This window comes from Vanessa atalanta, chromosome 15 (assembly GCF_905147765.1).
Source record: "Vanessa atalanta chromosome 15, ilVanAtal1.2, whole genome shotgun sequence".
NCBI classification, from domain to species: domain Eukaryota; kingdom Metazoa; phylum Arthropoda; class Insecta; order Lepidoptera; family Nymphalidae; genus Vanessa; species Vanessa atalanta.
Window position 1 is genome coordinate 3895628 of NC_061885.1, and position 27659 is coordinate 3923286.

General features: G+C 29.7%; 1 protein-coding gene across 1 annotated transcript; it reads right to left on the reverse strand.

Moving 5' to 3' along the window:
* LOC125069278 (allatotropin-like) lies at window positions 1-27322 on the reverse strand. Its single transcript, XM_047678714.1, has 8 exons — window positions 27251-27322; window positions 7814-7978; window positions 6915-7034; window positions 6220-6312; window positions 5844-5939; window positions 4267-4351; window positions 1526-1613; window positions 1-876 (listed from the first exon to the last, which is right to left on the reverse strand). The coding sequence occupies exons 2-8, from the start codon at window positions 7974-7976 to the stop codon at window positions 835-837; spliced, it is 687 nt and encodes a 228-aa protein (XP_047534670.1). The 5' UTR covers window positions 7977-7978; window positions 27251-27322; the 3' UTR covers window positions 1-834.
* Window positions 27323-27659: the final 337 nt, after the last annotated feature.

Genomic DNA, 27659 nt, shown 5'->3' on the forward strand with positions numbered 1-27659 from the left:
TTAAGTTATTCGACAGCATTAAATAAACAAACTAAGTCCAGACGGGCACCCAGTAATACATATACGACAAATTCACATATATCCTAAACTCTATTTAGACAAATTTAAATAAATGTATGTATGTAGAGCGTTATATGAATCTACGATCTACATAATGTCAATTGACCCAGCCTATAATATAATAAATATTATTAATCAATTAAATCACCAAGGTTAGCCTTTCCCCCTTAAAAAAAAGGAATAATTTGAAGTTATTCAAATAATACCTTACTTTAAAGAACAAAATATAAATACATATAGTAAATAAATAATATCGTATAAGTCTTTTATCTCGTATATTTGCTTTTAATCTCAAGAACATCGATTTTTAAATAGAGATATTTTTATACGTTTATGTAACAACAAACAACTACAAAGTTACAATGATTAACTATTATGTTCAATGGACAATTAATGATGCGCTTACACTTCCGCTGAGACAATCAAACAGTTCTAATATCTTTATAAACTTATTAAGACTCTGATCGCAGAACGGAAAATTGCGATCATAAACCGAATGTCTCACCGAGATGCTTATCGCATCATATTATCGACATTGGTATATATTTACAAGAATATATAGTTTGATATATAACATATAATTTATAAAATAAAGGCATAAAATTAATTTCAAACTTTTATATTTTAAGGAAGAAGATAATATTTAACATCATATCACAGTAATATAAGTTACAAACATAGTTATAACTCAGTTAATAAATAATCTATATAAAAATATCCATAGAGTAACCGATTTAAAACGTATTCGAGTATTAACTAGAAATTGTCTATGACTTAAACGTTCCTGAGGAGTTCGTCTGATGAAAGCAGGCCGTCCTGAAACAAATTAAACATTATTCATCTGTTCACAATCATTGTCGGACTGTTGGTGATTGGTCATTTTACTTTCTAATTTCTATACCTTATGTATCTGAATACATTTCACTATGAACAACTAAATATATATGTAAAAAATTATACAAAGTGGTATTAATGATAAAGGAATCAGAAAAAATTGCTCTATAAAAAGTGTGTTTTCTTACGATTTCATATGAATTTACATTGAACATTACACTCTCCACGATAAGGGTCGACTAGATATTGTAATCTGCGATAAAGTTAGCCAATGTTTTGATTTGATTATCTCAAGATATCAAAGATAAACATACGATTTAAAATGTGACCGGTTCAAAATATACTTTTGTTGACATAATAGAATCAGAAAAAAAACATTGCGTATAAAATATTTCATATAACTCATTTCATTCATTTCATTCATTCACAACATACAAATTATAAAAACTGTATTTAAAAATAATTATATCATTTAATAATATTTTCGTTTTATTCGAAATACTAATTCAATTATAAACATTTATGAAGAGTATTATATACAAGTCGTTATCTTCAATTAATAATTTCAATGTCGTTTTCGTAAAACCGTCGTATTTTGTTGAAAAAGCCATTACATGATTAAAATTATTACCTGATTAAGGTCGATGAACTTGCGAACGACGGATCGGGCGAAGTCGGGGTTGTTAATCATCTCGTTGACAAACCAGTCCAGGGGGATACTAACAAACAAAATTATAATATCGAGTAAATTTAGAATACAGATACAGATACTAAAAAACTCACATTTATTTTTTATCTGTGACTTTTTTATAGTCTACATGAACCCTATAGAAGAATAGTTTACCAACATTCAGACGCAATTTTTAAGCTACTATTGACTTTTTGCTTAGTCGGGAAAACAAAGAAATAAATTGTAGGGAAAATTTATGAATACAGTTATCAGCAACTTAGATAAAAAATATGAAACGTAAGCTAATAAATAAGTCAAATAAAATAAGACAATACTAAATTATATATCTTAGGCTTGTTGCTATGTCAGCATATGTGTATAATATGTTTCGCTCTATTATTTTTAATACATAAAAAAAATTGTATAACTTATTCGATGGTTAAACAGATTTAATATAACCAAATTTTAATGGCTTTCATATCTTATTATTCATAGATATGTATAATATATATGTATATATTTGTTTCATAGTTACAATTTGTCAGCATACAAAAAAGTGCTTGAAAAATCACGATAGGTTAAATCATTGTAAAGTTACTAAAGACGATGTAAAAAAGTTGTCTTATCTTAACCAGATTTGTTCGTTTGAACCTGTTATTTGGTTTCCGAGATTCTTTGGATTAGTATTTGAAGTCGGAACGAAAGGATTTTTAATTTTGCTATAGTAAAATACACATTTATGTATGTAAAAAAAGGCTATCTGATGAGTGCTATGTCGTTCTACTGGCTACATATCCCGTAGATCTGGGATCAAGCCCAGGGTCAGGCCAATAAAACAGTTATTGAATTTTACCCTCCCAAGGAACCCATTTTTCTTCCGTTAAAACTCTCGCTGGTCGTGTTGGGTTGGTACACCTTTACGCACACAGTGACAATAAATTAAAGAAACAATATGTTTACTTACGGATGCTGATATTGTCTACGAGGCGTTTGGATGGCGCAGGCTTTGACATTGACTTACTACTTAGAGATACTTCAGAAGTGCAATTCTGTAAGAATTCACTTCGTATCTCACTCGTAAAATTTTGATAGCCGACTTACGGTAATGTGCCATTATGATACGCGTATCCTAACAATTTTATAATTAATTATTATTATAGTTATACGCTCGTATTCAGCGGTGAATTTCGAATTTCTTCTTACAGAATAACTCTGCAGGTGGCTAGTGTGATTATAATTAAAAATGTAAACTTCAAAGCGACAATTAATAAATCCGTAAACAAAGTCTTTGAATACAGGAACACAAATTAAAAATAAATTCCAAAACATTGAAGTATGTTTCCTGGATTTCACTTAATATAAGACACGGAAACAGCTATCGCTAATTTATTTTCTGCTTCTTTTTGTAATACGATAATATCACTTATTTAATATATAATGTGTTTTACTTTTAACCAAAAATTAGACAACGAAAAAGATCTGCTAATGGACTTTTTTTGTTTTTTAATTTCAGGTAAACTTTCTACTTATATCATCTTATAAGCTTTTAAAGTTAATTCAGCTTAAAAGCTAGCAGAGTAAAAGTATCTGTTTATATTATAAGATTTAAAAGATAAATGAAAGTACTTAGTTCTTTGTTTACAACGCCTTGTTGAATTTGGCTTGCTACTGAAAAATGGAAGTTTGCGAAAAAAAAAAACCTATAATTGCAAAGACAAGGGACATGAGAGTCCCATGATTGGTGGTGCGTTGGAAGAGGAACCACCACTTACATCAGTTGGCCAATCAGTGCGAAATTTTATCATACGCACTCGTCGAAATAAAACGTTTAAATTGAAACAAAACGTTTAAAGAAAAATACAGATGCAACATTTCACCAAAGTTTCATCACAATCAAATGAATTGTTTGAGAAACCATAGAGAACGAATATACAAAGAATTATTCACTCTTATTCACTAAGATTCGTACTAGAATAAGCAAACTGATATTAATAATCTGTATTAAAAAGAATATTTTAAGGGATTAAGATTTTTTTATTTTAGATCCTAATGTAGTTTTTTTTAATATTAAAATATTCCTTATATTTAAATAGCTCTTCGGTTATCATATAGATATTATAAAACACAATACCATTTACAGAATAGGATAAAACTTTTTGTCTTAGTCTAAAAGCCTTTTTTCGGTAAACATAAGTAAAAGACGAAGAAAGATCCGTCGCGTCGCCTAAATTTCTATTGAATATTACTTTCTTAAAACTAATCCCGAATATCTGTTTTGTTCAGAAATAGTATTATCTCTTTACTATTTGCATATTAATATACTCCTTCTTATCTATTCGTAACAAATTATTATATAAATACTATATACATATGAGGTCATGAAAATTTGTTCGTTTTTACAGGAGATTAATAACATCCGTACTATATAATTATATATAAATATACTTTGAAAATCAAAATAACCTTTATTTGATGATTAGATTATAATATTTATATGTATGTTGTATGCTAGTGGATATTGGAAAGTGGCAATGTTACACCGTATCTCGGAAAACATATATGTTTCATGTATCAGGTGCGCTAAATAAAAAGTATTATAATACTTGATTTTTGTTCAATCTTATCGGTTTTTTGACCCATCAAACTATGGAAGTGAGAAAACGTGCCAAATTACTTATAATACTTTAAAGAATGATTTTTACCTGTCCAATGTCTTCTCTTCGGCGCCATCTTGTCCTTCCTTCTCTTGCGCTTCGAGGTTTTCCCAGAAATTGTCCAAGCCGTACACTGTCAAAATACACATTATTTAATAATATAAATAAAGATTGTAATTTAAATCCACGTGTAAAAACTTTTTAGTATTCAAATTCAAAATTATAAAAAATTGCATTTATAAATGTCAATTTTCATACTTTGTATAACTTCGTAAAATATCGAAAGAGGGCAAACCAAATACTGCTGCATTAGATTCATAGATTAATTTATTTTATGCTTTCTAATTACTTTCAAATCTTACTATACCACAACTGATAATAGCTTTTGCTAAGCAAATAGGACGGGCAAATGGTCCACCAGATGGTAAGTGGTCCACATCTAATGTGCCACCAATTTTCGAAACTAAGATGTTATATCCCTTGAGCCTTTAATTATACTGGTTCATTCATCCTTCAAACCGGAAAACAACAATACTAAGTACTGCCGTTTGGTGGTATTATATTTATACATAAAACTATCTTACATATTCATTACTTACATAACTGTCGATCTGAAAACACCTAATAAAATATATAATCAATATAACATAAAAGTTATACAATCAATAATTGTGTCGTATACAAAACAACAATGGAAAAATTTTGACAATACCACAGATTAAATTGTAATTATCATTACATGTCAAAATATACAAGCAAATATATTCCTTATACATCGAATCAATAGTATTAATATTGCTTTAACTTTTAGATTACATATAACTTAAGCTTACCAAGCGTTTATCAATTTTTTGGTACGGTCAGTGCGTTATCATGGCGTTACAAATATATCTTCAAATATTTATCAGAATGGCCCAACGTGTCGGGTTAAACCTGCTACTTACGACTTTATTTACGTATTCATCACGCAAATGCATTTGTTGTCCGTAAAAGACAAAAGCAAACAATTAAAGCGATGCGAAGTATTGTATTGTTAATGTTTAGTTTTTGTTGATGTGTTTGCATGTTTCAAATATACCAACCAATTCCCAAGGCTTTCTGAGGAGATGTGATAATTTATTACTTTATTATTAGACGTTGGAGCATCAGTCGTTTCGTCCAATATTGGAAGCGAATTATTATTTGGACCTTAAGTCAAGTCCAATATTGGAAGCAAGTCACCAATATTCCATTATTGGATTCGTATTGTTATTTTAAGCCCGATATTGTTATAGGCGATGTACCTCCGATTCCTGTTCCCTGTCTTTTCCCATAACCCCTCGCAAACAGTACGTTGGATTTTGGCTGGAAACCACCTCTGGTCACTCTTACTTCGTCGTCTGGTAGAATATTCGTACACAACAAGAACGGTTATTGAAATTGTTTTATTTTAATACGAAAATATTTTTTTATAAAAAATAAATTTGTTTCATTTTATATAATTCGAAATGCAAAACCTTTAATTATATTTTTTTAATAATGTTTATAAAATAATAAATTTACAGAATCGTGTGTCAATTTTCGATTCTTACTCATTGACCATTGTTCTTTGAGTCAATGATTTGATATACTTTCGAGTATTTTACCTCCATTCCCCATTCCCTCTCTCTTGCCATATCCTCTCGCGATAAGTACGCTGGAGTTTGGCCTGAAAGTGCCTCTGGTCACCCTAATTTCCTCCTCTGTTAGAATGTCAATGTAATTACTTTAACCGAATTCTCACGCAATCTTGAAAGGGATTCAGAAAAGCGCCAATAGATATATAAAATTTATATTTTGCATTAATACGCGTACGCGTACAAATTAATTTTAAAAGGCTTTTTTATATTTTCTATTACTGAAGAACACTAGTAGCAAGCGTGTTCTTCACAATTACGAAACATATATTTTTATTTATTTTTCAGATATTTATATTATATAAAAGCTTGGAAGCGTTTAAGCAGTCGACGGCTCGCTTGTTACCTTCCTCATTGAGGTCATCGCTACTCCTTTTGCCAAATTCATAAGCCACCATCAAGGGGCCTTTAGGGTCAAACTTCCTGCGAACTGGTTCATCTGTTGAAGTAGTGATTTGTGCAAAGTGTAATGTATATGTAATGTTATTATGTATGTAATGAGTTGACATGGAAGCAAATAATCCGGTCTACGGGTTACACGATTCTCTTACATTCGAACATTTAAATAAGCTACATATTAGAAGAGACACTCAAAACGGGTTATATCATTGTTCTATGCTAACACGTCTGTCGTTTACACCTTTCGGTGATTATAGTGTAACCAAATAATTTTGAACGCATCATTAAAATATTCATAAAATATTTTTCAAACGAGAAACAAAAGCTTTAGATCGCAACAGCTTAAACTTGAAACTTTCCACTTTAGCCTTTGGGGCTTCGTTAAAATTATAACGAAATAAAAAAGTAAAGCCCTCGACTAAGACAGAAACTTTCAATCTATTTTATCTCGTAATAAATTACATTTCATTGGCTCCAACGACATACAAGCGGCGGACAAAGAGAGCTAATCAGAAGGTTTTTTAACCAGCCCAAATGGATTTTCTTGTTGAAGCTGTACTGTGTACTTGTATTAACACAGCACTCCTTTGCAATTTGCTGGTCATTCAGCCACCGGAACACCGATTAGGTTCTTTATTGTACCTTCTGTATCCAATTCGGGCGTTCTTTTGCCAAAATCTCTTGCTATTCCGACGGAGGGACTCTTAAATGTTGGCGTACCGCGATTTGTGCGATCCGACGATGTTTGATGATCGACGTCGCCTTAAGAATAATGCTTTAATGAAGTGTACTTTTTATTTTGTGGGAATACAGATAAATTTTACCATTTTGCGAAACATGTGATGAACTTCTTACCAATGGAAACTGTAGTAGTAACATACAGGATATACGATATACGTACCTTACCTATATGACATCTTTTTTTTTTATGATATTCATACCACATACAATACTTATTATACCATAAAACAAATTATATTACGAGGGAAATCAATGATTTAAATATATTTTGTGTTTTTGAAGATATTCAACATTTAAAACTTACTCTAACAATTTGTTTGACATAGTTGCACTCCAGTCCTAAGCATCTCTTTGTGTAAGATAATAAAACTCAAAAGGAATTCTCTTGTTAATCTGTTTGATAAATAGTTTTATTAACTATTTAACAATTGTTTTATATAATATATAATCTTGTAAGTAATAATAATATTTCAAATAAAAAATATGAACCGTGTTGGGACGCCTAATAAGTGCGAAACATAAAAATTATTTGAAAGTCGCATAGTCATTTGTAAATGGGGACGCGTAATACATCTAATATATGTCTTATACTATCATACAGCGTGGTGACACATTAATAAAATATAAAATGAAAATATTTTCTGGTTGTATGTTTAAGACTTAGATAAAAAAAGTTTCGCGTACTTATGTACGCGTATGAAGTTATACTGCTTGATTGTAACTAAAATCGTCACTGAAAACAAAAGAACAACAACTTCAAAATTAAAAAACATGTAATTTTAAAGTATTTTGTTACTCACGTTCAGTCCTAGCGCGCTTTCCGAAACCTCTAGCTGTCATCATTTCTACGTTTTTGAAGCCGCGGGTCGGGCGTTGCTGCTTTCTCGTGAGCCGGCCGTCGGGAGCGCCCTCGGAGACGCAGAGGCACACCGCCACAAAAACTGCTAATACTGTGATGTTCATGACTGAAAAGCACGCTATATTGTAATAAGCCTCTTTCAACAAAATTGTGTTCATCGTTTTATGCTTTTTAAGAAAGTGATAGTTTTATTCAACTGTTTCTAAAACATTAGATTTTACATACGCGGAGCGCAATGAGTTAACATTAGCATTTAAAATTCAAAATCAGAGAGAATCAAAATAGTCTTTATTCTATCAAATCTTCGATCATTGTGAACCTATGTTGGATATTTATCTTAAGGATATATTTTATTTCAACCCGTTTAGTTATTAAGGAGTAATATTCAGAAAAAATTCCATCGGCATTTGCATTTATTAATATCATACCAATTGTTCATGACGCATAATTTAAAATAATTAATAACATCAATTAAAAATCGATCGAACTACCACTAGAGCAACACCACGCCTAATTTCCAGCTATGTCAGCTCGAGTTGTTTTTATAACAAATTGTCGACGTTCGTCACCGCACGTGCCTGCTGAATCTCACACAACTTAGCACTTAGTGCAAAAAGACGAAACATAATGGATCCACTCGGACGCCATTTACAAGGTTTGCCTTAAACTAATGTACTGTAGAATTTGCTCAACGCGAAAAATAAATATAGAACAAATTCACTGCTCTTAAATTTGTTCTTTTAAAGTCACCTGTGAAAATGTCTCGCTTAACTCGATCACAAAGCTACAAACGATAAGCTGGAATTTATAAAGAAAACATTGGATTTATTGAATGTATTCTTTTTCTCTAATCTTCACGAACACCATTTATGAGGTTGCTTTAAGTTTAAACGAATTTACTGTAGAATTTGCGGAACGAGTACCTACCTAAACTTTACAACTATGAAACTCTACCTAAGCGTTTATAACAAGAGAAAGTTGCGGTATTAATTTTATCGATTTTGACCCTAGTGTATTGGTTTAAAGAAAATAATTATTGAAAATTTTAAAAACGTTTTCATATTTGGAACATATTATTTTACCATTACTATTTCCAAATATTATTTCGATAATGACACTTAATTACGTCAACAGATACCAAATAAAAAATAAAAATATATCGGCTGTCTTGTAAAAAATAAAAAGTCACTGAACTGTTTTTTTGCCAATTTGCATATAGATAATTATAATAAATGATGAAAATTACTTTAATAAACTATTATAATTATTCTAGCATTACGATTATTTGGCTTTCTGAATAATACCTCTTACAATAAAATATTACTGCTTGATGTGAGAATTCAAATTAAGATAAAAAAATATATATATAATTCACCCTTTTGGAAATGCCTACCTTACTCAAATGTACGTTTTAGTAGTAAGTTATACTCTACAAGCTAACAAGGCGTGACGTGCCAGCAGGTTTATGGGTCATTACAGGAACACTAACTCCACACTCAGACTTTTATAGTTGTCACATAGAGAGCGCCTGTTAGTAGGCTTTTACGGGAAAGTAATAGATATCTCGAACAATATATATGTAAAAGTTGAGGCTATAAAAACGATGATACAATATTACTAATATAGTTATACGTTGTCATTTTAACACAATGATATATGGTATGATAATAAACAAATGAATAAAATATAGATTAGAAGTCACAATACTTAGTAAAATACGCCTCTCCTCCTAAAGGGAAGGTTAAGTGTAGCTTACTGCACTAATGATTTAGTACGCGTCAATTACACGTAACGCAGAATGGATGGAGATGATCAGAATTTACATCTTAACTTATGATTGCGGGTTCGAGCCCAGGCAAGTACCAATTAATTTCCATTTGCGTAATTTGTCTTTATAACTCGTATCGTACTCGATGATGAAGTAAAACATCATAAGGAAACTGTCAAATGTGTATCCACGAACCCGAATTGAAGCAGCGAGGTGGAATTAGCTCCAACCAATCTCCTCAAAGGGAGAGGATGCCTTAGCTCAACAGTGTAGCATATCCTGTATATCCTGTTACTCTATTTATTACAATTAGTTTAGTTTGGTCTCGGTTCGTTTACAATTTGCTATAACTAAGCAGAAACTATTAAAGAAGCCTTATTAGCTAATCCAACTGTCTATCTTCGATACTGTTCTATTAATATCCAACTGTATTGAAATGACGAGCTATTTAAAGAACATACGTTGTTAAAACCATTAATCGCATAAGTGAGTAATAGAACATTTTAAATAATATATTACTTGTATATTCTGATACTAAGAATATACAAGACATTGCTTACATTGCTTACATTGCTTACATTGCTTGCAATAAATTGTTCGCAAGTCAATCACGTCTTAACCGCCAGACTTTTTCTATACGTTATACGCATTTTAATATAATATATTTAATCAATGACGACTAAAAGCTATGGATGACATTGATGTTTTTTTTTTTAAATTATACAATAAGAAAGGTGGGACGGCATTCTGACGCGACCGGAGAAGTATCAAGTTCGGGAGCAATGTCTTTACATGTTTTTCCGAGAAACAGAAGTATAATGTTGATACTGATAATTTCTAAGCAGAAAAACTTAATATTTACCTTGAGATGTAATAGTTACACTTAATAATATAAAATAAAGAATTAAAGAAAAAAGCTGATAACTTTTGTATATATATATTTAAAAACATTGAATTAAGAATGTTTTCAATACTTATCCTCTAAATGATCGTTATATAATGATATTTCTTGAGTTACTATGGACTTCATCATTCTAACTTAAAGTTTGATAGAGCTAAGGCAAAAGAATATGGCTAAGAAATAATGATTACCTGGATGTAATCGTAGTGTTACTTGACGCTAAGGCTTTGTGCAAGTCTGGGTGTGTACCATCCAATCATCATAAATTCTACCGCCAAGCAGCAATACTTAGTAGTATTGTTTTGTTACGGTTTGAAATTTGAGTGAGTTGTTGTAATTACAGGTACAAAGGAATATACCAACTTAGTTACCAAGGTTGGCAGCGCATTGGCAGTGTAAATAATGGTTTAAATTCTTACCGCGCCAATATCTATGGGCGGCTGTGACCACTTACCATCGGCCCATTTGCCCGTGCCCGCCGACCAATTTCATATAAAAAAGATTATTTTTACGCTCTTGTGTTATACCACTTTCACGTAATTTTTACAAACAACTTCTTTTACAAACAGTAGCGCCTGAAATTTTAATGTTAGATTATTATCTGTTATACTATAAAAGTATATTTCTAATGATAAATACATGTATATCCTTGTAATTAAGTTCCAACAATTTTAGATTTTACTTTTTTATGAATATAGAATATCGCCATTACTTTTTTTTATTATACCTAACACATACATTGTTTTTGTTTTAGAAACTAGTTTCAGCTCTCATCTTCCACCCACGCGTGAGAGGTGACAAGTATATATCGTTAGGTATATATCATTTTCAGTATCTTTGATTTGTATGCAAAATATCGTGATGATCGGTTAAGTGGTTGAGACGTGAAAGCGTTACTGACAAACTAACTTATCCATTTGTAATATCAGTTAGGATATGTATGTATCTTGTCTAATTATATTGAAATTTCTAAACGTGCATTTGACATGCATTTCAAGCAGACAGTACGCTCAAACGAATAAATATGGTACCTGCGTCTGTTTATTTAGAACGTACAAACATTTTCAACTCTGTTTATGTAAATGTTAGACGTTTCGTACACTGGTTTATATGTGTTACTTTAGAAATCGTTCATTAATATCCATTTTGAATAACAAAAACACGTGTATAACACATATAGTATATAATAATATCTATAAATTTTTGCGCATTTAAATACAATCAGATTTTATTAGTGTTTTTTTTACTATATGGATATAATGAATTCGAATTTCATAATTAATAATATTATATCAATTAATTCAATAATAAAATAGAATATGTTTTTCGTCAAATTAAATCTTACCTGTGTCTGACAGCTTTTCAGTAAAAGTTATCCATGATATGAGCTGAGAGCCGCAAGGGATTTATGTAGAGAATGTTGAATTTATTATAAAACTATATTTAAAATGTACTTCATTTGTTTTTAACTTCCATAGAATTATTAAATATATAAATAATAATCGGAATATGTAAGATTATTATAAAAAAAAATGTTTACGCACACGGAGTATATCTCTCTCTCTACTATCTAAATGATATTTGATTGTTTAATATTTTAGAAAAACTATTTCAAATTAATTTCTTCTTGAATTTTATAATTAAGACGTGGCTTTCAATACTATTTAACTATTAATTTCAATATTTTTTTCATTTTTATATATGTCATATTACTTGTACATATAAAAATAACAACATATAAATATGCCACTGCTGGGCTAAGGTCTCCTCTATGCGTTTAGTGAATATACAGGTTTCATTGAAATAGGACACATACAGGTCCTTACGATATTTACCTTTCGTCTCAATCATCTCGGCTAATATATAAATAAATTATTAATATAATAAATATCACTTTTTTTTAAATATAACAAAAGCATCCCGACTCACTTGAACATGTACGTGTCGGTGTATTTTTCTTCTGTAGTCAAAGCTTGTTTCTATTATGGTAAATAGTCACGAAAATAAAATAGCGGTAAAGTAATTCACATTCATAAACCTATTGCTTAATATTTTTTAATTATCAGTTTACGTGGTACGTCAGCTTTGACAGATCGAAAGATATTTAATTAGTACATTATTTTTGAGACAATTGTTAAGAGTTACATTGTCATATAATTCATACATTATAAACTTTAGTAGGCAAACAGAAAATATCTTAAAATAATCCTTGACTTACGATATAATATACACAAAAAACGTACATTGAGAACATTTTATGCGATCAAATAAAACGTTAGAACTTTACAAATTAAGCAATTTCAAAATTTAACAACGTTCGTTTGTACAGATTCTATGAATGTAGTAATGTAGACTTCAACATGAAACTCGATTTGTTTTTTTAACGGCCACTGTAGCCAATACTATTACAGAAACGAGCACCGAATGTACTACAGGATTATATGCAATATTTTTAATGAATGCAGAATGTACGAGTGTTTGGCGTACGAAAATTTGTCAGTTATAATTGAGCAGTATTCATGCATAAATTTTGTAACGTTTGTTTTGGATATATGACACTTTTTATATTACATAAGCCGAGATGGCCCAGTGGTTAGAACGCGTGCATCTTAACCGATGATTTCGGGTTCAAACCCAGGCAGGCACGACTGAATTTTCATGTGCTTAATTTGTGTTTATAATTCATCTCGTGCTCGGCGGTGAAGGAAAACATCGTGAGGAAACCTGCATGTGTCTAATTTCAACGAAATTCTGCCACATGTGTATTCCGCCAACCCGCATTGGAGCAGCGTGGTGGAATATGCTCCAAACCTTCTCCTCAAAGGGAGAGGAGGCCTTTATCCCAGCAGTGGGACATTTACGGGCTGCTAATGCTAATGCTAAATCATATCTGACCTCTGTTTTCATATAATATTGTTCGTCAGTGATAATAAATAAATTTATATAATACCATATACTTTAATATAAATATGTATATATTTAATATTTACTTTGAACAAAAAAGTGATATTATACACTTCGTATTATTACATAGCGACGAAATTTTCGATCTTAATATTCACTGGTAACAAACAGAGTATAAATCATATTTTAATTTCAATTATTACAGAATCTCTGTCTTTGTAAATATTCCGAGGTTACTTCTACTTGTTCGGAAGATTGTCATTACAGGATAATCCCATTATCTTCTATTCTTGTACCATCTCCGAAGTTTATATTACGGTTTTTGTTTACGCCAATATTAACGAAAATTTCATACTTACTAAGGCTATCTGGAAGAATGCAATTACATTAAAAAATTAATTGTATTTGTTTATTCTTTACAAAATATAAAGGAAAACGTTTTTTATTTAATAAATATTAAAATGCAGACATACAGATGGGCACAAATTGGTGCGTGATGTCTACAGACGGCAGTGTGGGAAACGCTTAACTATTCTTTACACTGTCCAATTCGTTGCTAACTCTGAAAACTAAGAATTTAAAGAACAAAGATGTGTAATACTTTTGTTTCCGTAATAACACCAACCGCTTAAACTAAAGCGTTACAGAGTATTTAAGTGTAGAAAAACTTATGAGTGGGTGGTCTATCCAAACTATGTATTACTAGTAACTAGTAAACTTGCACGAAACGAAAACTACCAAACACAAAAGCAAAACCCAAGCCCTATCAAGCAAAACTATTATATAATATATTCTTATACTATAGTATAAGGCCAATGATTTTGACATGAGATTATAATTTATTTTTCTTACAACACTGTTTTTAAGTGGTCGCATTTGTATTCAAAATTAAATTGAAGAGCCGATAGAAACGAAAATATTTAAAACAAAACTCAAAGCAAATAATTTTTACAAAATACTATCAAATATGACACTTTCTCAACAGAGAAATACTAGTAATGTAAAAGTTCGTTGTTTTGCATTATCAAGTGACGATCTTTCTTTTGAAACGACGATGATGAATGTCGAGTTGTCTTATATACGAGTGAAACCGTATAACACCCACGCAATACAATACTGGCATCGCAATAAAAAAGGTCTTGAAGTCATTGTTAGAATACTATGGAACATAAAATACTAGCTGAGCACACCACTCGTTTGTAAATGGAACTATTTTTGAAATAATATTTTTAAGTAGGATGAATTTTTAAATTTTTTGGAATGTTATTTTACAAAAATGTTCTATATAAGCTGCTGATACGTATTTATAAATATTTTATAACGATTTTCAATGTTTCGCGCTTGATACGTGAATAGTCTAAATTTAATGGAATTGCTTAGTGCCTAAGTATAAGCATTACAAAAAATACGTCTTCTCATTTATAAGTTTGGATAGACATTACTAACGTTTAATCGACGTATTAAAGTGAGTCATTATTTCAAATGAGTCATAAAAAGAGTGCAGAACAATTTAATATGTCTTTAATGCTAAATCTTATAGTTTAATTATAACATTACTTTATTGTATTAAAAAATATAAAATCGAATTTATAAAATTAAAAAACAAATTAAAAATAGTCAAGATATAACGTCAGCATAAATATGTTATACATAAATAAATTCGAATCGGGCGAGCTGACTTTTTAATGTTCTATCGTTGTTTTTAATTTGAAATATCCTCCAAGATTTTGATTAGAGGTTTCTTAAAAAAGTTGAAGATTTTTTTATGTGATTATTAACCCAATAAAACACACTTCAAATACAAACAATTTGATTTGTAATGGTGTTATGTTACAATATACATTATAACAAAAATGTTATGAAATAATTAAATTACCGATTCCCGTGAGAAATGTATAAAGTGGTTAAATGATAATTATAATAGTAGCCAAATATAACCGCACCCAAATAGAGCATTATGAGAATCTACAAAGGCTTTATAAATAATTATATAAACGCACCGTCCAAAATTAAACAACACCAAGGTCGATTTAATTACACTTTACATTTATAATTATCACCCAAATTACATAATATGCCTGTAAATATCCTTTTGATGAAAACGGTTGATATAAAAATTGATCTTCATAATTGATTGACTGATTCAAACTATGAAGTTTGTCGTTTCTGTCTAGAGCGTATCCCAAAACAAATTTGAATAAGCAGTTTATTTCAAATCATGAAATAAATTAAACAAAAGAAATATGTTGAAAATTTTTCAGATCCATATCGGGCGTTTTTTTCAGATTTGTATATACTAGCGACTAAATAACATCAAATGTCCCACTGCTGGGATAAAGGCCTCCTCTCCCTTTGAGGAGAAGGTTTGGAGCATATTCCACCACGCTGCTCCAATGCGGGTTGGCGGAATACACATGTGGCAGAATTTCGTTGAAATTAGACACATGCAGGTTTCCTCACGATGTTTTCCTTCACCGCCGAGCACGAGATGAATTATAAACACAAATTAAGCACATGAAATTTCAGTGGTGCCTGCCTGGGTTTGAACCCGAAATCATCGGTTAAGATGCACGCGTTCTAACCACTGGGCCATCTCGGCTCTTGAAGGGCGAATATATTTAATATTATATTAATCGATTTTCATATAAAATAAATAAAAAGAGTAAGTTATTGAGATTCTCGATTGAAGAATGAGTAGTAGATTTACATTGGAATGAATATTGAAAATGACTACTCAAATGTCTTTATGTCTTTGTATAAGGCATATTTTTTGTTAAGTGATCTCGGTTCAAATAGATAATGTTTATGATCAATCAAAAACAAAGCAACATCTTAATCATATTTAAATAAATCATATTCAACTACATGCAGTAGGAATGTTCGCTGCCCAGCATTGATGAAGTAATTACTACCTTCGTTTCAACTAAACCAATTTACTCGATTCAATAGCACCTTTGATTCTATGACTATTGACTACGACTAATATAACTGAGAAGGATCATCTTGCCACCTATACTGTAATTACAGACCGGATCTTGAACTTAATCACAACCCCATCTCTATAATTTGTTAAAGATTCGAAGCAATTATCGTCTACAATAACCATGCAAGGTGCACTAATGACAGTAAGTTATCAGGTTAACTTATAAATTTACGATCGTCAGATAAACAGCTTTTCCAAATTCAAAGGTAATGTTTTATATAAAAACAACATAATGTTAACATGGACACAACTAAGGAAACCTGTGTCTAATTTCAATTAAATTCTGCCACATGTGTTTCCTGGTGGAAGTGGTGGAATAAGCTCTAAACCTTTTCCTCCAAAAAGGAATGGGCCTTACTTTTATTCTTAAAACAAATACAGCTCAAGTTTTGTACAACCTGTTTACAATATATGTAATGTAAATTTCTTCAAAATTATAAATATCAGCTTAATTAAAAAAAAATGCTAATAATTTCATTATTATTTTGTATGAAAAAATACGATGTTAATTTTAATCTTAAAAAAAATTACTTAATTATTCACCCTTATTAATCTAAATACTACAAACGTTCAGAAATAGTTCATTGTATTTTATGTATAACTTGAATATCCTTTGAGTAATTAAGCTTTAGTGGGCAAGTTTAATTGATCAGAAGCGGTTTACTTTCCCTCAGAGTCTGTTTAATTTAAAGTTATTTGATACCAAATTATTTAAATAAAGTTTTCTAAAATAAAATTATAATAAACAATGTTCACATATAGTTTACATATATTTTTTATATAAAATTTAAGACGTATACAGGTTATGCATGTTGCTTCTGAATACCCTTAAACCAATATAACAAACTATTTCAATGTTAAAGGTCTTGTGTTAAACCAATATAACAAACTATTTCAATGTTAAACCTCTTTTGTGATCACTGAACCAGCTCTTTTATGAACAAAGACGGATATGTAATATGAATCATCTTTTGTTTTTAGTATAAACATGGAAACTTTAAGCCTTTGGTAGAGAAATTTAGGATTTAAATAAAAATGTTTTCACATACACCAACGCTGTTTGCTTATGAATATTATTTTTACAATGCTTAAGATATCTTACTTAAAATGAAAATGATAAAAGATAAGAAATAATAAAATGCAATACAATTTAAAATAGAGAAATCGAACTAACCGAAAAGTTCAAATCTTAGCACTTATTATGCGTATCATAATTTTTGTTCATAATTTTGCTCCTGCTGCTTTTATGTCTAAATTTTCTCCTTAATAGGTGAGGAGAACTCAACGGTGGAGAACATATACGGAATGCTACTATTTTTTTTTATCTTAAATCTTATTGAGTGTTTGTACAAGTTTAAAAATATTACCCTCACTATAACAAGATCTTATGCATCACAAGCAACGCTTAATGCCTTTTTGAATGAATTCACGAAGCAATCTGGCTTTCCCGAAAAGAGACCACGGATACTATTACGTATTGCTATCTCATTACAAAATGAGTTCCTTTCAAATATATTTAAATTAAGAACATGAAATCTGATGATACTGGAATGAACAATGATAATTTCATTTAGAAACTGCATACACTTATACAAATGTATTTGATTGAAGGTTACTATATACGTCATACATTATGTGAGCTGGCAACATTACAATGGCAATTAACAGGAATCTGTTCGTATAATTGAATTAAGTGTGTCTGTATATTTTTACAATTACTATCAAATAACTGTAAAACCAAAACTGTATCTCATATGATTTTGATTTTTTTTAAAACTATTATTGTCTAAAAATAAATTCCTAAATCCGCATATTATATCAAAGCTGACAAACACTGAGGGTCGAAAGGGATTATATCATCCCAATAAGCCTATATTATTTATATTTAAGCTCAATAATCTTGGGTAAGTTTCAGACCGAAGATTAAATACCAATAAATATTTGCTTTCTAAATAGATGGTAAATAATTCACAACTCATTTGAGATTTGCTTAGGGATTCTGAGATATTTGCTCGGCCCTCTTATATTATTGTTATTATTCTAAGTAGTACAGTGTTATACGCTATTTTATGAAATCAAAACGAAATTTATGAGAAAATGGGCAATTCATGCACTATGTTAATATCACCCCGAGATTATCACGCGTAAATCTTAGCCGACGTTTGCGGTTTCAAATCCAGACAAGCAGTAGATACTGAACTTTCATGTTCTCAATTTGTGTTTATAAAAAAATTATAAGACTCTAATATGCTATCACGTGTATATCTACCAACATATACAATAGGCTATCAGGAGAGGATCACACCAATATATATAATATATTTTTTATTTTAATTGCACTTTTACTCGTTAGAATTTGGTTTACATTTATCAAAAATAAATTTATTTTACATATATTAAAAGCTATTTTCGGCTCTCTGTTTGTAGTCACTATTGGCGATAAGACCCCATGCCATATTTTTCCAAAACATATATTTTCGTTTTACTTTATCACGTGATATAAAATCAAATATGATTAAATACTAAATTATAAATAGTCATTGTTTATGTGTTATTGATGCTTGTTTTATGCAAGCTCTTCTGCACAAAGGGTGTGGCTGGGCTTTGACCAACACGCTTGCCTTAACCGCTCGCTCGAATTTAATAACAGATAAGATCAAGCCTGCATACTTTCAATTATTTAACTAGGAGGAAAAGCTCACCTTTATATACCTTGGGTAGGTACCACACACTCATCAGATATTCTACTGGGAAACAGCAATGCTGTTATGTTCCGGTCTGAACGGTGAGTGAGCCAGTGTTACTACGGACACAAGGAACACATCTCCGTTTCCAAGGTTGGTGGCGTATAGGCAATGTAAGGAATGGTTAATATTTCTTACAGCGCAATTGTCTATGGGCGATGGTGACCATTTACCATCAGGCGGCTAATTTTCCCGTTCTCATAAAAAAAGCACCCTTATATTACTATAAAGGTAAATATAAGCTACCAAAATTAACTTCATGCAATTAACTTACCTTTTATTATTAATTAATAAAACCCTCGTAATTCGATGAATCAGTTCACTTTACGTTGACGTTCGATAATATTTAAGCGTAATTGTATTTCAGCATGCCATCATTTTTTATTTAAAAGATTTATTCGAAATTTGAAATGAATAGTAATCTCAATTATAATAATAAATTTCTTATGATTGTAAAAAATAATATGTTTAAAAGATATACCTATGTAAACTAGATAATAAGTCTATTTATAGATGGATAGAGTCTTTATTTCCTATTATTTAATTTAAATGAATATTTATAGACACATTAAATATTAACAATATAAACTTCTTAAATTTATGAGTAAGGAGCAGTGTAATAGTATAGATTACCTCGTTGGTCTACTGGCTAGTTATAAGGCCCTCGAGGTCAGGATGGGCCTGGGGTTTGAGCACAGAATCGATAAAAAATTATTGGGTTTTTCCATCGAAAAATTCGTAAAAGTGTGGGCAGTGCATCTGTGTTTGCGCAAACACAATAATGTGTCCTGTGCAGTTAGCTGATCACCCTTAAGATTGACCGCCGAGACCGAAATCGGTCAGGTCGACATCATCAAAGTCTTAGGAAGTATTGGTGATCATGTTTTTATCATGTAAATTAAAGAAACTATACTTTTTTGCAAGAGTGATTATTGTGATGTAAACGGATATAAAAACGAGATGTGAATATTCGTGATAGTATTCAAATAGATAAATGATAAAACTCCAAATTACATTTAACCGTATTTAATTAAGTAACAAATAAAAATAATAAGACCAAAGAGAACAAACTAACACAAACGGAAATTACAAAACTATTGCTCTACTTATAAAACTCTTTGAAAGCATGTGAACAAGACTACAGCATTTTCAGCATAGGACAAATTACAGTAAAATTGCATAGACAAGCAATTGACACTCATCACGTTTCAGACTAAGCAAACGTACATACACGATGCAATTACATCCAATACTTGGAAATGGAAATCTACAACGCTTTGAACATTGATATCACACGTCATCGTTGCTTAGCAACCAGAATCAAATTAAAACTTTTGTAATATTAAGATTGCAATATAATCACTGACTACATATGTATGCCATAAGTAGTAAAATTTCGATTTGTTAAGAAAATACTATATTATGAATGTCAATATGATTTATATATTTTATTTTTATAATACTTTATAAATATTCATTTGGGATTATTTGATGACATATGTTTCATTTATTTAACAGAGAAATAAAATAATATAACATACCAATATCATTGGCTAACCGAAGCGTTAATCAAGAACATTTTTAAGAAGAATATCTATATAAGTTATACTCAGTCAGTAATTAGGATAAATTAATTTGATTTTATTGTACCCATAGGATTATTCAATGTAAATAATTATATGATTAATGGAAAGTCAAAAATAGACGATAATTTTATTAAATTAAGCAGATGGTATGGCTTGGAGCCCTGCGAATCCTGCAATTAATCAAACCAATTCAATTAATTTAATTCAAGTCTACATTCAGGTGTGTCTTAGGTGGGCCCCTAAGTAGTATTAGCCCAGGGCCTCCTGCGGTTCTCCTTACATGAATCTATATAATACATATATGTACATTGTACATATCAGTGGCAACAAGTTTAATATAATCAATGAAATGACGAATGAATTATAAGTACTTTTGTTTTTTGAAATATTTTTTTAAAAAATTAAATTATAAATGAGAATTTTTAATAATAAATGGCATCAAAAGATAAAATAAATCGAGATTAATAATTTGAGAAACATTTCTTTTACAGTCGAAACATTTTCATTAAATCTTTCCCTTGATAAATTATCTCGTTAAAAATCCTAAATCCACGGTTAATCCTATTAGTTTCATTAAAAAATTCTAGTTAACTTTTACAGGGTTTCTAATAAAATCTGATAGGTCAAATTAATTAAATACAAAGAAAAATACAACTCTGTCGCTTATACAATAAACGTAACAAAACCACCTGTGGCGTAAAGACGGTTACAAATATTATTTATACTGGAAATATTTATCATTTTAAACTTCAAATAGTTTTAAAAATTCTTCAAACTGATTGAACAATGTATTTCGATCTCATTTAATAATATACGTAATTATCGTGATGGCATTTTGAAGTTTCTATTTTAATTATATTGTATATTACTTAAGCCAATAACAATTTTTCGAAAATCTTTTCGTTTTTCGTCATTATCATACCAGATCTACTGGTTGCCAAGAAGCCAATGTGATTATAAAACTTCCATATTAAGGCCTCACTTTATTAAAAGACATTCCATTAAAGTTATGAAAACGCAGTGCAATATGCGACGACATTGACTACAAGTATACCTTACATTTGAAGAATATATGCATCAAAATAGTGTAAAACCGTATTATTTATTTCGCCTAAGTCTTGTATTTAACTCAATACGAATAATAATGAATACGCTGCCGTGTCTGATGTTTACTTAGCTCTATTGCCGAATCGGTTGAGTTGTTAATAACGTAATGAAGAACCTCTCATTAATTACCTTTTCATATAAACGCTGTATCATTCTCTTTTTAAATAAACCAACTCAGCATCCATTATTTGTTAAGGATTAAAAGGCCCAATCTAAAAATATAAATTTTCTATAATTTTAAATAACAATAAATTACTATTAGTATTTATTACGGTTAAAAAGATTATAAAATACACAAACAACTGAGATAAGTCAAAAATTAATCCTAATTTATAAAAAAAAAATAACGCACCAATAAGTTATTCCGAATTGAAAAAAAGGCTATCTAACAAAGTAAGCCTTTATGGTGATTTTGATAACAATTTCATTCAATTTATTATAGGTATGTATTGCTATCAGCCAGACACAATCGAAATTGAATATCATAAAAGTTAATAAATATATCTGAAATGTATTGTAAGAGGTGGTTTTTTGATATGTAATCCATATTTTTTTAAATATTTTCTCCTTTTACCAAACCAAAAGTTTGAATATTCACGTGATGTCGTACCACGCATAGGACACCACACTGGAGGAATATTTATGATTTTTCTTTGTCATGGAGATAGTATCTCATATCGTTTTATACATTGTAGTTTTACGCGATAGAAAAATGTGAATTTTCGGAATTTACCATGAAAAACATATCGATTAATCTGGAAATATTTCTTGAATAAATATTTCGAATGTTTGAAACATTTTTAAAGTATAATGCAATATCCTTTAAAAATTCTAAGTCTATATGAGTGAAATACCTTATAAAAGCTTTTCATACAGCGGAAGACTTTTATAAAGTCCTCGAGACGAACTAAACGTGCGATGTCAAGCCGTTAATATATCTTCCAGGTTATTTTTGTTAGAAACTGGAATGGTTTCATTCCGTTCTATGTTAAAACTCAATAACTTACACGCTTTATATTGTCAGAGTTTTACAAGTTTCTACAAGTTCTCCTGTGCGACCGTAGTATGATAAACATCGTGTTAAAACGACGATCTTAAATATAGCTAAAGTTTTAATCTATGTTGCTTCGTAGCCTGATTAGGGTGCACATCCTGAGATCCTCGTTTAAAATTCCAGGTTAGGTAGTCAAAAATATTTGCTTTCTTTCTTTCTTCTGTTGTCTATCTCTAGGTGATCTAATTGTCATTTCATCTGGCTATAAGATCGGAGACAGGGAAGCGAGCGTATTATGTGTTTATTCAATATATATTAATGTATATATGTATATATATACGTTACTGTAAGTCCTATGAAGTTATTTGTAATGCCTATGATGTTAGTTATTTTTATTTTAACAAATCTAAATACTATATTAGCACGTAGAAGTGATTGGAATACTTCCTCTATTTAAGATGTTTAAGAAGTTAATTCTTCTTATAACTTTACTAAAAATATATTTCATAAGACACGGCTAGCTAATTCAGGGCATAGGCGAAACCAGCGAAGTTAAAAATAAAACAAATTGAAACATGATAAAGCTCGTAAACTTTTGATCTAAAGAGCGTTTGAAAAACAAGTTTTAGACTCCTGATGTGATGAGTTTGGATCGCGAGTACATTTTCACTTTGAACGAATTAACCTTTGTACTTGAGTCTGCTAATGCAGATAAAGATAATTCTTTGTTTACCGACTTTTTGAATTTCCTTTCATATGAAACACTTAATCACGTTCGAATTATCCTTAAATATTTTTTATCAATTTTATTATAATTAATCTTGTGACAGAAATAAAACATGTTCGCGTCATAAGCGTTTCCCTCGATCATTACATGAAAACGTTTCTCTCTAAGGCCGTGTAATTTTACTTGAACATTAATTTAATATATATTTTTTGAAATTAATAATATTTTTACTTTGTGTAGTTCTTTAATAAGAAATATTATTAACGTTGTTCCATTTTCCATTGTAAAGAGTTTATTCCACAACGGCGATCTGATTGTAGAATTATTTTTATATCTGAAGTTAATCCTTACGAGCTAATTTTCCTGTTTACAGATAAACGCCGTAAGATTTTAAATTAAATTGAAATAAAAATCGTTAAGATTATTTATAGATAAGAATGATATTTGTTTTTTTTTTTATAAGAGTATTTTAATAAAACGATTTATTATATAAATAATAACACATAATAATCCAAATAATTAAGCAATTTTGTGGAAAAACTAAGAGATAAAATTATTGAAAACAAGCAACCCATCGTAGTGTTTTATCTAAATAGAATCGACTAATATATATTCTTCGCGAGAAAATGCGTTATTATTACTTGTAACATTTTTTCTGGGATTATCCCTAACATAGATATTGTAAGACTGATTTATTTCTATAGAGGCATATTAGGGTCCTTATATTTAAGTAATAGTTGTTTGATACCAAAACCTATAGCTTTAATCCACGATAGATCAGTAAAATAATCTTTTCATACGAATTTATTCGAAAATGCAACAAAAGTATAATTATATATCATTTACTTTAACTAACAATTTGTAAATGTATCAATTTATTCAACATGAGCAGATCGTATTTAATTAAGTAAAATTTGAAGGAAATATTATATTATGATATTTATTTAATGCTGAAAAAAAGAAATTATAATACATAATGTAAGTTTATGTTAGTTATAATATAATAATTATATTCTATCATGTATATACATATATCATGACTTTATGAATTAGTTTTCCAGTAAATTCAGTATATTAGCATTGGTTATACTAACCACGGCTAGCTTAGACTTTAGAACATCAACAAAATTATTTTACAAATTTAATTTTTTTTTACAAAACTGTATAATTTTTATTGTACGGCTTTTCAACCTAAACAACTATCATATTATATAAAGCGGAATGAAGTGCTAAATTTGTTTAAAATGTCCTAAATTCAAGATCTATTAAAGCAATTTGTTTTTCTTTGTTTGCTCTTAAAAAGCTATCCATAAGTTAATTAGATAATTTTGTATATACATAACATCAACTTGCGACCGACGCAGAAACCTTTATTCGAGAGAATTCGGCGTTGCTTGTTTGCTTAGCTTAAATCTTATTAAATTTTATAGTTGAACAAGTTACGTGTTTTGAGCTGTAAAATTGTCAAACTAAAAACTGATGTTTTTGTAATATAATAATTTTGTAGTATTACCAAATATATATAGAAAATCTATATGTTTTAATATTAAAAGCAAAATCACGATATCTCCGAAACTATAATTCCGATTGACTTGAAATTTAATATATTAGTTCCTTTTGCAACAAATACGCTTACTAAAAAAGGATGTGACTGAATATAAGAGGTAAAATAGGTAGTGTTGTTTGATTAACTTTGATAAATTAATCCGAAGTCGAGACGGACAGCTAGTACTTATTAAGAGAACCTTTACCGAAGTTTGAATTAGCCGGATGGAATGCTGCCACATATGTACGAGCGACAGAAAATACCCAGAAATGGTTATATTTACATTTATATTTTGTATATTTCTTGTATTAATCATAATTTTATAACCGGATTCAAGTATAAGAATATATCAAAGCTATATAAATCACAGAACAAATGAACTGGCTATAACGAACGCTATTAATAATGATATTTTATAAATGAATAAATTTTGCTGTCAATATATTTTTTAATCCTACTCAACGAGCTTAGCACATATTAGTCGGGAGTCAGTACTATACATAGATTTTCAATGTATTAGGGTTAGTGCACAGATAAATAAATTTTGTCTGCGAGACGAAAGAGTTCTTAAAGTGTTTATATTCTTCTAAGAAAAAACAAAACGCGCCAATTTATTGCAGTGTATTTCTCGTGAAACATCTTGGTTTCAGCAGATATTTATAGAAATGAATACTTATTCCGACTAATGTGGATGCTTGCCTTTAAACAAATCTTTTAATCTTCAGCTTAGAATTTCATGAAATCCAATATTAAATGTTTCAGTCCATTTTCTCTATCTACATGAAAACAGGATTAGTAATATGATACAACACTGAATGAAACGAAAGGTTCTAATTTTTGTAAATTAATTTATATCGTTTTTTTTTTGTTTTTTCGTATTTTACTAGCTTTCATTTGCGGTATGATTCCTAAGCATGTTCATAAAAATTACGACAAAAAATATTATTTTATTCTGTTCGTACTAGTTGCTCAATCCGGCAACAATTCATTTAAGTAATATGTATTTGATTGACAGTTTCTGATTACTACAAATACATTTTGTTTAATTGACTTCCTAAAGACCAGTATAATATTAATTTCATATTAATTTAAAGAAATATAAAGAAAACTATTGATCAAAGTTAACAATACAATAATAAAATATTTAATTTATGAATGTATCGTTATCGGTTTTTAACTTTTAATATTAATATTTATCAGATTTTAGTTTTAAAAAGGAATCGTGTTCGCTTAAGTTCGTTCGATAAAGAAATTATTTTTAAATGACCGATAGTTTTTACCCCTTTCTTAATGCCAAAGGTTTTATTTTATTATAATTTATATAACTTAAGGTTCTCAACCTATATTTGCCTATTATAAGTATAGAATGAATATTTTTTTTTATAATTTTAAAAGTGTAATTCACTACAAATTTAAGATTTTTTTATCACATAATTAAATTATGTAACCAATCGCTTTTATTATGTATTATTAAATATTTTCATGTATTTTTTGTTAAAAATCTAGCTGACAATAATTATCTAATAAATTATTTTGTCTTGTACATTATAATATTTATCTTTGTTTATTTAATTAGTAAAAGTTATGAACCAAAATTTTTAAGCAGAAATCACAATAAATATTCAACGGCGTACAATAGTTTTACTGTGACTATATAAGCCGGAATTAAATGAAATATTTGATTATGCTTACTTTACGTCGTATCATAAATCAATTGTTCACCAATTCATAAATATATATTCTATAAAAAGTAATTATTTTATCGACTTTTGGTGAAATAGCCGTAAGAGGATTTTATATGTGGATCGCATCACATAGGTCAGCAAGCACCCTCGCGCATACAGTGGTCTGATAAATTAAAAATAACTTTTTACTTTACTATATATACCGCTTTTGTCAGTATAATTCATTATATATCTTTGTCTATAAAAAATAGTATGTGTTTGTAATTTCTTATTAAATATTTTTTTATTTTCTACCCCAAATATAGTCTCCTATATACTTCCTTATCTTTAAATTCCTAATGAAACTTTTTTTCTATATCGAAAGTTTATCACTAAAACGAAATAACCCTATCAAATGAAAAACCCATGGAGTCCTTAACTTAGACGAACTTACCTGCAAGTTTCGTATTGTAACGGGCACTTCACTGACAGAACGCGTGAGGCGCGTAGTGGCTCAACCCGGAATGGCCTAGGCGGGCCAGTGTGGTCCGTTATATAGTACCGCGAGTACGTAGCGGTTGGTCTCCTGCACGCCGCGCCCAGCGTAGGCGTGCGTAGGCCCCGGCCTACGGCATGCTACGATACAGCCAGTACCTAGGTTAAAATTCACACAAAATATATATTTTTTTAAATTATGTAAAAAATTGTGTAAAAATACTTAAATTGTCCTCAATATTTTTTACAAGAAGCATCTAATATTGAACTAATAACGTCTAAATTTCGAATCTCTTACATGGAAATCAATTTATTTTATAAATATAAATTATGAATTAGGTAAGTTGGTACTTATAAACTTAACACAA

Bases quoted from the DNA above. Each gene is read 5' to 3' on its own strand.
- LOC125069278 (XM_047678714.1), bottom strand. From the start codon at position 7,976: ATGAACATCACAGTATTAGCAGTTTTTGTGGCGGTGTGCCTCTGCGTC. The intron at 1,614-4,266 runs GTAAAAATCATT...TTTGTTTGTTAG, and splicing joins GAAGAGAAGACATTGGACAG to TATCCCCCTGGACTGGTTTG. The intron at 877-1,525 runs GTAATAATTTTA...AATTTGTTTCAG, and splicing joins AGTTCATCGACCTTAATCAG to GACGGCCTGCTTTCATCAGA.